This window comes from Aquarana catesbeiana, linkage group LG03 (assembly GCF_042186555.1).
Source record: "Aquarana catesbeiana isolate 2022-GZ linkage group LG03, ASM4218655v1, whole genome shotgun sequence".
Taxonomy (NCBI): Eukaryota; Metazoa; Chordata; class Amphibia; order Anura; family Ranidae; genus Aquarana; species Aquarana catesbeiana.
In genome coordinates, this window is record NC_133326.1 from 88,883,178 (window position 1) to 88,895,814 (window position 12,637).

The 12,637-nt window shown below is 42.2% G+C and overlaps 1 protein-coding gene across 1 annotated transcript in view; it reads left to right on the forward strand.

Annotated features, from left to right (window-relative positions):
• AQP9 (aquaporin 9) overlaps positions 1-12,417 on the forward strand; it is a 56,355-nt gene extending 43,938 nt beyond the window's left edge. The window contains exon 6 of the mRNA XM_073618809.1: positions 8,668-12,417. Within this exon, the coding sequence (XP_073474910.1) occupies positions 8,668-8,842 (175 nt within the window). The 3' untranslated portion in view covers positions 8,843-12,417. The remainder of the gene's footprint in view (positions 1-8,667) is intronic.
• The last annotated feature ends 220 nt before the right edge of the window (positions 12,418-12,637 follow it).

Genomic DNA, 12,637 nt, shown 5'->3' on the forward strand with positions numbered 1-12,637 from the left:
AATAATGTGCTTACCGCAAGGCAAGCCAACAACAGCTTGTGTTCCATCTCAGTATGAGAGATCCAACTGGCGTACTGGACTGCTTAAAGCATGAGCCGAAGGATATAGTAAGGACCCCAAATTGACATCTCACAAGCATGTAGATAAAAAAAAAACTGGCCATAGTGTAATACACATGAATTTCTCCTCAAGTACAAGATTATATACTGTATGACCAGAGCATCTAAGCCGCCCCACTCATTGGCCCTCACTATACTCCAACCGCTAGGGTACGTGTTAACGGCCACCTGTCGAACACCTTCTCTATTAGTAATGGAACAAGACAGGGATGCCCACTTTACCCAATATTATTCGTCCTAACCCTAGAACCCTTCCTCCAATGTCTCAGATCCAATAATAACATCAAAATCCCAGGCCCTAAATATCTCCCTCCCACAGGAACTGGTAACACAATGCAAAAGCAACTTCCCCTTTCAATGGAGGCATGATCAGATTAAATATCTCGGGATACACCTAACGGCAAAGCTTTCAGACTTATACTCCAAAAATTAGCAACCCATCCTCAAAGCCATTATGAATGACCTAAGCAAATGGAATAATCCCCATTTTTCCTGGTTTGGAAGGGCAGCAATCCTAAAGATGAATATACTTCCCCGCATCCTTTATATCTTACAAACCATACCCATTAAACTCCCCCCAACTTTCTTCCAACTTTACAAACGTTTGTGTACCAGATTTCTATGGAGACAGAAAAGACCTAGAATAGCATACGATCAACTAACACACCTTAAGACAAAAGGGGGCATCGGCCTCCGGGATCTCAAGAAATATTATCGGGCTTGTCACCTCTCTAGAATTATAGATTGGTCAGTGCACGACAAATGTAAAGATTGGGTTGCCCTTGAACATACATTCTCCCCACTACCAGTACGATCCTTGCCTTGGATTTTGTCCAAATACACCCCGAGAATGCTTAAAGTCATCCTCTCATTGCCCCGACACTCCTTTGTTTTAAAGCGGGGGTCCACCTATCTATCGTTTTTTTTTTTTTGAGTTCATTCACTTACTTTTCTTCTCAGCATTACATACTCACATATTGTGTGTAATATGTCCGCCTGTGTCAGATTTCGTCGGAAAGAATAACTTATATTATTCACTGCAGGCGGTTTCCATCTTCATTGTGGGCATTTGAAGCCCACAAGCATTTATTTCCTGGATGTGGTGAATGCTGTGCTCCCAGCATTCACCGCTCGTTCCTGCACATGCTCAGTGGCATCCTGGGAAGCCTGAGACTAGCTCCCAGGAGTCTGGGAGAGGCTAGAAACACGCCTACTCCCACGGGAGGAGAACCAGGAAGTGCAAAGAAGAATAGAAAAATAAAAGGTAATTACGGCGATTTTAATTTTTTTAAACGGCATGTCAGCATCTAGGCAAGGAAGAGAATACATACAGATATTGTTCAAAATTTGTGTGGAACCCCGCTTTAAGGAAGCTTGCCGAAAGCTACACATTTCCTCCAATGCGGGACCCCTCACTCCGGTAAAACACAACCCAGCATTCCCACCCGGTATGTCCACCAATTTTCTGACGGGTACCTGGCAACACTTAGGGGTCCTAGCCCATCACTTCTTCCGTGCGGGTACACTTCTGGAGCGTTCCTCCCTACCAACTAATGCAAACAGTAATGCCTTTCCACTCTGGACATACTTCCAGATCAGACATTTCTTAAAAGAAATTGACAGTGTTTCCTCAGTCTCTCGTCCACTCACACCATTTGAACAAATCTGCGCTCACTCTACACCCCAGCAGCATATGATCTCAAACGTTTACAACTTGCTCTCCTCTGGAAGCTCAATGAAAACTAACAAAGCTTGCTTAAGCTGGGAAAGAGACTTACAAACAGAATTAACAGAGGAACAATGGGAACACATTTCTATGATAACACATAAAGGCTCCCTTAATGTCTCGATTCAAGAGAATAATTTTAAAATTTTAATGCGTTGGTACAGAACCCCTATAGTCATTAACAAATACTATCCTACCCTATCTGACAAATGCTGGAGATGTGCCAATGAAGTAGGTACATTTGAACACATATGGTGGTCCTGTCCCTTAATCCAGCCTTTTTGGACCCAAGTTAGGGAACTGACCTCACAAATCTCCACATACACCCTAGAGCACACCCCAGCACAGTGCCTCCTTCATCACTCGGACATACCGTCACATCAATACCGCAAAACGCTAATACCACCCCTATTTAATGCAGCCAAATTGTGTATCCCTCTTCATTGGGGAACAACCCATGCTCCCACTATCCCGGAATGGCTCAAACGAGTAGAAAAAATTGCGGAAATGGAGGAACTGATCTCCATAGCCAAAGATTGCCCAACCAAACTTCCATACACATGGGCATGTTGGTCCCACTTCCGTACCACTGATAAATATAAACAGTTGACCAACCGAATTCACACAGACCAGGATCCCCAGGACGCTGGCAACTCTTAATAACTTCTTTATTACATTCAGAAGCCAAACTTATCAAAGTATGTGGTGGTCGACCTCCCTCACCTAAACAAGGGAAGAATGGGGGAGGCCGCCTGTCACGTTATACACGTACCCACCTAAAGACCCACCAGTCGGGCAAACCTTAGATATGGTGGCGGAGACTGCGAGATATTCCTGACCCCTTCCACACCCCCCCATTCCCCCCCTCCCTTCCGCCCCTCCGTTTTCCTTATTCTCCCCCCCCCCCCCTTCGTCTTTCCTTTCCTATAAATTTAGGTTTACACCATAAACTAGTTTCCCCTTCAGACAGAATCCCTTCTTTGTAAACACTGATGTTCAACCACCCTTAGCTGTTTAGTTTAGGAACGGAATTAGATACTCAACATTAGCCATTATGATAGAGTAAAGCTTCGATTCTACTCATGAAATACACCCAAACATCCGTAGATGTCAGACAGAACTAATAGTATTGGGACAAATGCATTTGTACAAGTGACCTTTCACAACTATATCTCATGTTTTCTATAAGTGTCCACCATACCACCGTTAGCGGGAGAAAGGTTTTTTTACAAGAATTACTGCTTGTTAGCTTTGAATGTCAATGTTGTCGAATATTTTGTTATGCCTCATTTTCTGTAACTAAAGGCAATGTAAACCTTATTTTTCTTTTACCAATAAAATATTATGGAATAAAAAAAAAAGCTTATTTATTTTCAAAAACAATAAAGGCCCTTTGAGTCTGGTATGGATTGAAAAAATAAAAAAATTGGGGTGGGGTCAAGGGCCTCTTCCCGTCAACCCTGGCAATAAAAATGAAATATTCCTTTAAATATCATGCCTGGGGGGTCATCTTAATCTGCCTGTAAAGTGGTGCATCTGTACAATGTATAGAACATGCCACAACAATAATGACATTTCTAAAGAAAAAAATGTAATTTAAACTTGCTCGCGGCTGTAATGTATTGCCGGTTCCCGGCAAAACAGATTAAAAAAAAAAAAAGAAAAAAATTGGCATGGAGCTCCCCCCCCATTCAATATCAGGCCCCTTCAGGCCAAATTAAAAAAGAAAATATTGTGGGGTCCCCCCCAAAATACATAACAGACCCTTATCTGAGCATGCAGCCTGGCAGGTCAGGAAAAGGGGGTGACAAGCGAGCGCCCCTCCTCCTGAACCATACCAGGTCACATGCGCCCCCCATCCCAAAGCACCTTGTCCCCATGTTGATGAGGACAAGGGCCCTCTTCCTGAAAACCCTGGGCTGTGGTTGTTGGGGTCTGCGGGCAGGGGGGCTTATCGAAATCTGGAAGCTCCCTTTAACACTGACTGCACTATATACTCTGCGCTGCTTTATATACACTACACTGACTGCACTATATACTCTACATTGTATTATATACACTACAATGACTCAGGGCTGTCTTTAAGGCAGGGCAAAAGGGGCAGCTGCCCTGGGCCCTGTCATTGTTCTGGGGCCCAAAGCAGCTACCTCATACTTGCCAACTATCCCGGTTTAAATTCCCCAGTCCGTGCTGTGTCCCGATATCTCAGTGTGAAGTGCTGCTACTAATGCTGCCCAGCTCTGCTCTATTGTTGTGTACAGATGATTCACCTGCAGACCCTGTGTTTACATGTAAATAACCGACATTGATATGTAAATAGCGAAGGCTATAGGCATCACCAGGGGTGGCTATTGAGGCTGTAGCCCCGAATCTGGAGACCATAGCCCCGAGTCTCTTGCTGCAGGGTCCGTGCCTAACCAGCGGGTCGCGGCTGCGACGGGCGGGCTGCATTAGAGGTGGATGAGAGGAGAGAGATTAGCAGGCGGACAAGCAGAGATGACATCATCTCTCTCCGCCTGCTCCACGTCACCACTCTTCCGCCCTCACAGCCGGGCCACTTCAATGTGGGAGCGATGTGCGGCAGGGAGCAGAGAAATGACATCATCTCTCACTGCCCACCACACATCAGCACTCTTCCACCCTCACAGTGCAGGTGCTCATTTTGTCAGAACACGGGCCTCTTCAATTTCGGAGGTGCGGCGGGGAGCAGAGAGATTACATCATCTCTCGCTGCCCGCCCCGCATCTCCGCTCTCCTGCCCTCACTAAATGGACCAGTGCTGCCAGCCTGCCACCAATGCACATTTGGTGGCACTGGCTGGCATGGCAAGTGATAATCCACATCAGTTGGCAAGTGACAACCCACATCTAGTGGCAGGTGACGTGGCAAGTGACAATCTGCTAATGGTGGCAGGTAAAGTGGCAAGTGACAGTCTGCAAATGGTGGCAGGTGACGTGGCAAGTGACAGTCCACATCAAGTGGCAGGTGACATGGCAAGTGACAATCTGCAAATGGTGGCAGGTGACGTGGCAAGTGACAATCTGCAAATGGTGGCAGGTGACGTGACAAGTGACGTGGCAAGTGACAATCTGAAAATGGTGGTTAGGTGACATGGCAAGCGACAATCCGCAAATGGTGGCAAGTGACAATCTGCAAATGGTGGCAGGTGACGTGACAATCTGCAAATGGTGGCAGGTGATGTGGCAAGTGACAATCCACATCTGGTGGCAGGCGACATGGCAAGTGACAATCCACATCTAGTGGCAGGAGACAGTGGCAAGTTAAAAAGCTGCATCTGGTGACAGGTGACAGTGGCAAGCTGCATCTGGTGGCAGGAGATGTGGCAAGTGACACGCCCACTGATTCTGCATTATGTTGAGTTGAACGACTTCATTATATATTAGAATGTAACAATAGAAACAATGAGCTTTGATCACCCTGACACCATATCAACCATGGTGCCCGGATGATTGAAACACCAGCCCTTGCCCGCAAAAAATTGTTTATCACCGGCGTGCCCCGCCCCAGGCCTGCAAAAAGGTTGGTGACCACTGCTATGGGCTCTAGCCCCAGATCTTTTGCAGACCTAGCAACGCCACTGGTGACAGCATTCATATGTAAATAGCCCGAGGGCTTTCACACTGGAGCGGTGTGCTGGAGGGACGCTTAAAAAAGTCCTGCAAGCAGCATCTTTGAGGCGCTTTAGGAGTGGTGTATTCAATGGCAGTGCTGCAGCGGTGCTTTGTGGGCACTTTTAAACCTTTTTCGGGGGTTAAAAGATCCCTGTTAGCGTCCGAAAAATGCTGCTAAAATGACGGTAAAACGCAGCTAAAATCAGTGGCGCTTTACCGCCGACGCCCCAGCGCCTCAGTGTGAAAGTGCCCTAACATTAGTGGTCAGTGTAAATCCCTCCTTACATTGGTGGTCACTGTAAATGCTCCTATTACATTAGTGGTCAGTGTAAATCTCCTTTACATTGGTAGTCATTGTAAATCTTCTCATTACATTGGGGCTTGGGGTACAATCCTTTTATTCACACTAGTGACGAGTGTGAAGGCCCTCCTTACTTTAGTGTCCACTATAAATCCCTCCTTAAATTGGTGGTTACTGTGAATGCTTCTATTACATTAGTGGTCAGTGTAAACCCCTATTACATTGATGGCCAGTGTTGAAACTCCTCTTTATAGTGTTGGGTGGTAAAAAAATCAGCATTGCCATTGATCACACTCTTCCCTGCCCCCAGCCATGCCACTGATCCCAGGAGTTCTAGGATCCCTAGGAGTTTTCTGTCTATTGATCGGTCCCCTCACCACCCCAGTCCATGGTGTGTAGGCAGGTGGAGAGCGAAATTGCATAGAGGGGGGGGCAAGAAAATGTTTGCCCAGGGTCCAATCAATATTAAAGACGGCCCTGAACTGACTGCACTGTATTATATATTCTACACTGACTGCATGCTCAATCCACTAACTACTCTGCCTAATCTTTCTCCATTAATGCACACTATACACACCTGACGTGTAAGCAGCCTTATATAGTGTGGGACATAGCACCCTGCCTTTGGCCAGTTATGGCTCTCACTGTACATCGCGCTGTGATTGGCCAAAGCATACAGGTCAGGTGCAGCCTTCAATGCACTGCAATCTCGCAGTGCATTATGGGATGCATTGCAGTGGGCGAACGTCCTGCGAGCACCCCATATGTTTGTTTGTTGTTCTTACGCTTGACTCGAACATCGGGCCCATCCCTAATAGTAATTGGCAGGTTAATTACTACACAGCAGGGAGGAGTAAACATTTTAGAAGACAGAATACTCTCTGCCAATGAGTGGTCCTCCCAATAATCATGTAGCCAGTACAAATTTAGCTTTTATTGTGTGTGGGGTTTTTTCGTCTCTTTTTCACTGTTTCATAGATTTGCACTAAAACAAGGCAGCCTTTTTTTCTGTAATCCTGCCATGGAGTCCTAGCTGGAATGTCCATAATTTATACCACAGTGGCCATTTTGATGTAGACCAAGTGCATGTAAACAATTAGGCTCTGAAAGATAAAAAGAGATGGAGCGTCCCTTAAAGGTATAGGTGTCCAACAGACATTTTCTGGCAGTGTATGTTAGTGTTAAAGACTTGTCTCTTAGGGAGAGTGCAGGAGAAGACCATGAGAAGAGAGAAGCAAAAGCAGAAACTGTGACAGTTGCAGGAGACCTTGCCATAATACCTGCATACAGACATCTTTGGAGCATTTTAAAGTACAGAACACCTGGGTGACTTCAGCTCTTCTAGAAACCTATTACTGGTAGCTGAATTTTTAGGATGCAGACCGTGAACAAGTGTGATTTATGCTAGGGCTTGTTCACACTATCACCTTCGAACTGCATTGATCTGCATAGTTCAATGCAAGGGCACATAGAGAAAAACTGGTAGTATTAGTATTTTGAATTTCTTTTCATTGGGTAAGCAGAAGCCAGTGGAAGGAATAGCTGAAAGGGGTGGTAGACACTAATGTAACTGAGTCTTGCAGGATTGATATTAGCCTGAAGGGGGATAGGCCAACAAGGAGGCAGTTTCAAGGACAGAGAAGATAAGGAAGTGGATAAGTATCTTGGCGGGGGTCACTGGTTAAAAAGGGGCATAATCTGGAAATGTTTTGGAGGTGACTGTGACAAGATTTGAAGAGTGATTAGATGTAGGGATGGTAGGAAAGGTCAGAGTCCAAGAGAGTACCGTGGCATGTGGGGAAGGACTGATAGGTGTGCTATTGATCTCATTAGAGAAGTCAGGGGAGAGGACATAGGGTAAGAAATATTATAATCTCAGTTTTAGAAAGACTGAGTTTTAGAATGTGGTGTGATGTCTGTACTGATATGTCAATTAGTAAATTAGGAATAGAGAGATAAATTTGGGTGTTGCAAACAAAGAGACGGTATTGGAAGTCATAGGAGGCAAGTGGAAATCAAATGGTTTAAAATAAGTCTTGTCTAGCACAGTTTTTGTTTATTTGAAGAATTCCAGTTTATGGTAGTTATAGATTCTATAATGAATATATAAACACATATACAGTATATGCACCAGTATCAGCCACGGCAAATAAAATTATGTAGTCTTCTTAGCTTGCAGTCTTACCTTTATAGAGAACTGTGCTGATATTGTCTGGTAGTCTTCTCTAAAGCTAAAGTTTAGGTATGGCTTTTTTTGCATTGTTACATGGTTTAGTTTAGACCAGGGATCTCCAAACTACAGCCCTCCAGCTGTTGAGGAACTACACGTCCCATGATCCATTGTAAAACTCATGACTAGGCATTATGGAAATTGTAGTTCCTGAACAACTGGAGGGCCATAGTTTGGAGACCCCTGGTTTAGACCAATGTAAATATGCATATGCCATTCCTGGCAGATCCTTGTAGAAGTTGAAAATCTTTGTAGTAGGCACTCTTTTTAAACAAATCACAAGCTAGCTTCTGAGTTCCATACCAATTGGCTGCCCTGCTGCCTATTGAAGATAGGGGTTATTCACTCAGCAGTGGGTGCCATTTTGTTAGCCGCATTGTCACAATTACCTTGTCCAATCATAGAATAGTTTGCATTTACGAGAAAATGCAATGCCCTGTGTTCATTAAGCAGAAGGGCAGCCACTCAGCATGGGAACCAGACGCTTGCAGAGATCACTGTAGTAGGGGTGCCTGTTAAAGTGATTTCCTGCTTCCACAGAGACTGACCAGGTATGACACAGGCAGGTCTAGGCTGGACCAATGTACCTATGCAAACAAAAGCCACACCTAAACTTCAATATTAATAATGACCATTCTATTTTTTTTCTTTTAATGCAGAGCTGGAAATAACTTTTGGTGGATTCCTGTGATTGGACCAATGGCTGGTGGAACACTTGGAGCTTACATATACATCCTCTGCATTGAAGCTCATCACCACAATGGACAAGATAGCATAAATAACGATGTTAACACCTATCACTGTGAAAAGCATGAACTTGCCAATATGGCATAATCGGCTTCAAATATTGTTTGAACTGAGCTCAGGGAATGGTGGGATTACAAATGGCAAATAGCACAAACCAACATTGCCTCAATTCCCACAAGGACAGTTTCTATATGCTGTTTGTACATGTTTGTATCATGTTCCCCTGGTACATTGGTTTTCTGCCACAATTCCAAAACCTACTGGCACGGTAAACGTCTTCCACCCAGATTGGTCATGCTTTGTGTGTGCGTTTGTGTGACTCTAGCAGGAACATTACGCTGTAAGCTCTCGGTGGGGAGGGACTGATGTGAATGGTTTAATGTTATCTTCAAAGGACTGGATAAAAAAGAATGTGTCAGCTATATTAATTAGTTTAGTAAATAAGTAGCCTATCTCCTCTCATATTAAATTGGGCATATTGTGACTGATATGTGATATACCTAATTACTTGCATTAAAACTTGAAATAAAATAAAAAACTAAATATTTTTTAAGGCAATCATTAGTATTTTATTCCTAACCTTCAATCTCCCATATAAAAGTATTAGGGGATAATCATAATGCCCTTAATTGCTCAGACATAAATCCACCCTGTTAATGAAGCACTAATGGACCATAGACTGGGTCACAAAGGTATATGCAGGTAATTAGTCTTGTCGTGCATTAATGTGTAATAACTATGATTAAGCATCAATACCATTAAAATTCACTGTGTGTTCAAATGATTTTACTGTCAGAAGCCAATATCTTCCCTGCAGTAGGATGCTGTCTGCCATTTAGAAGAAGATGTATGATGCACTGCCATCAATTCTCTTGCTAGAGAGGTCAATTTGTGAAGCTATAAACATTCAGTATTTCAGGGTTACTGGAAGCCACAAGGCTGTGGAACGGCTTCTGCATTGATGCAACCTATCTTTTGTTATCTAGCTCTTTTTCTTTTTTTTTCTGTTATTAATGTTATTGCTTTCAGCCAAGAGTTTATGAATCCAGACCTAGGAAGCCAGGCCTTGCAATATACACTTGGATATGAGACGCTGACGTTGATTTACTAAAGGCAACTGTTACTACTGTGCACTGTGCACTGTGCACTGTGCAAAGTGCAGTTGATCCAGAGCTTAGTAAATGAGGTAAAGCTTCACTTTGCAAAAAGTACCCAATCACATGCAAGAAAAATAAAAAAAAAATGCATTTTTTCTTGCACATGATTGGATGATAGAAGTCAGCAGAGCTTTTGCTCATTTTCTAAGCTCTGGAGCAACTGCTCTTGCAGAGTGCAACTGCACTTTGCAAAGTGCACAGTGTATTTGTCTTTAGTAAATCAACCCCACCACTTTATTTGTTACCGGTACACTTCAGTCAACCTTAAAATGCATACAGGGAACACAGCCTTCCTGTTCAGGTTCTGTAATCATTAATACATCATTGAATGTGATTTTTGAAGTATAACTAAAAGCACATTTTTTTTTTTAAGTTTTGGATAGAGTGGAGATGGATTAGAATAACTATTGGTTTTAAACACTGTCTGTGCCCCAGTTAGGGAGGTTCATAATCTCTATTTATCCTGTGTACTAGACATGTGCAATTTGTTTCGTTCTGAATTTGTTTTTTATTGAATTTCAACAAATTCGTTAATTCGGAAATATCCACTATAACGAAAACCTATTTAACAAATTTTTCCGAATATTCGTAAATTATTCCAAAATTCTTTAATTTCGTAAATTCGTAAGATCAAAAATTCGGAAATTCGAAAATTGGAAACCCAAAAATTTGAAAATCTGAAATAATAACTAACTAATAATATCTTAACTATTACTAACTATTAAATTATAGGTAGTGGAATGTCCTTTCAAATTTGGCTGTTAGTGAATGTAACAAATTTATCTGAAGTTACACATTATCCAAAATAAGGAATGCCATATCTAAACGAATGGAACGTAACAAATTAATAATAATAATAATAAATAACAATAATAATAATAACGTTTTACTATTATTATTATTTATTATTAATTAGTTAATTAAACCCCCCAAACAAAACGCACATGTCCACCACTCTGAAAGTAAAAGAAAATCACAACTTTTGGGTTGTCCCCAGAAATGTAATAGAGGGGAAATCTTCCAATGGGGACACTAGTTCTGGTCACCTAGCCCAAAGGAATTCTGTTTCATTTGCAGGGATTTCCTTTCACTTCCTGTTTGGCAATGGGACAGCAAGTAAAGGTAAAAATCTCCCCAATGGGACACAGATGGCAAAAAAAAAAAAAAAAATCAGAAAAAAATAAAATAAAATAAAATGTATATGCAGTAGTTCTACTTTAAATGAAAACAGTGTAAATACCTGGATCAGCCTCTTGCAATCCCTGTACAGCACAGATGGAGTGTAAGAAGAATAAGAAACAGGAGGAGACAATCAATTCATAGGAGAAAAGAGCAGAGTCACAGTAAGTTAAGCTCATCACTGTACTTCTACTGCTTTCACTGTCCAGAGGTGAAATCTCACAATGGGAAAACCTCAGTCAGTGACAACTGAACTGTTAAGTTTAGTATTTTCCCCTCATCATGGCACAGTGCACAAATAAGGCCAAATTCCTTGCCATTAATAGAAGATACTGTGTATTCAGTCGCCTATTATTCTATTTACTCACTGATAGGAGCTTAGTGAGGATGAGCGGGTGACCTGCACTCATTCACACCACTGGTCAAGATGGCAAGAGTATGGGCTATGGAAGAGCACTACTAAGGGACCTTATGGATTCCTTTACCAGCTGGTGTCATTAGCAATCTGGTGTTTGTATTCTGACCAGTAAACCTCATTAAATGCAGGGAAAGCTCTGAAGTGACCTTAGCCAAAGGATCAAATTTATGGAATGCTATGAGCAACTGCTTGTAGAGCAAAGTGCTTGTTCCCACATTACATTTTTCCATGCTGACAGATATGTGCTTGCATAGGTGTATACATATAACTCTAATCTGATAAGAAGGTTCCATGTGCAGTTATATTACAGATTACCTTATTTACTTAGAACTCCTGAAGCAGCAACAAAAAATAGTTGTGGGAAGCTGTATTTCTTTATCATGAGGTTTACATTCATCATCATACATAGGCATCAATCTCTTTACCTTTCCCTTTTAGTATCCGAAAAGCCCTGTAAGTAACCCTACCCTTTAGAGCAGTGTTTCTCATCCAGTGTCTAGTACTAGGGGTTCCTCCTCAGGTTGCCGGGGGCTCTTTGAGCAATGAGCAAGAGTAGAATGATCTCCCATCTATATCAATTTCAGTGAGCAATTTTTCTACTAACCACCAATGTGAAGGGTCGGTTCTATACTCACCCCTAATGTTAGAGGATGCCACCATTTGTATTGTCTGCCTTTTTTTATCTGCAGTTATGATTTTTTTATTATTTATATTTATCATGAATACTGCTGAAAATAATTTTGGAGGATCTTGGTAATAAAATTGCCTGCCCTGGGTGTGTGCTAGGTATGTCACATTATGTATTCTTTTATTTAAACCTTTGTTCAACTCATTAAGCACAGTAATGTACTGGATTAAGCACACTGTTAGTAATAATAATAATGATAATAAAATTATATGTATTTAAAGTGGACCTCCAGTCATTCTGTCAACTTTCCGTCTATTAAATCTTCTGCCCTTGTTGTTTTAACTTTGAATAGTAAAACATTTCTTTTCTGCCAGTAAATACCTTATACACTTCCTGTTTCTTGTCTGGTAAAAAGCCTAGGCTTATGACATCATGCACAGCTCTCTCTCTCACTCTCCTGAGAGTTTGCCAGGAAAGGAGGGGGGTGAGTCATATGAGGG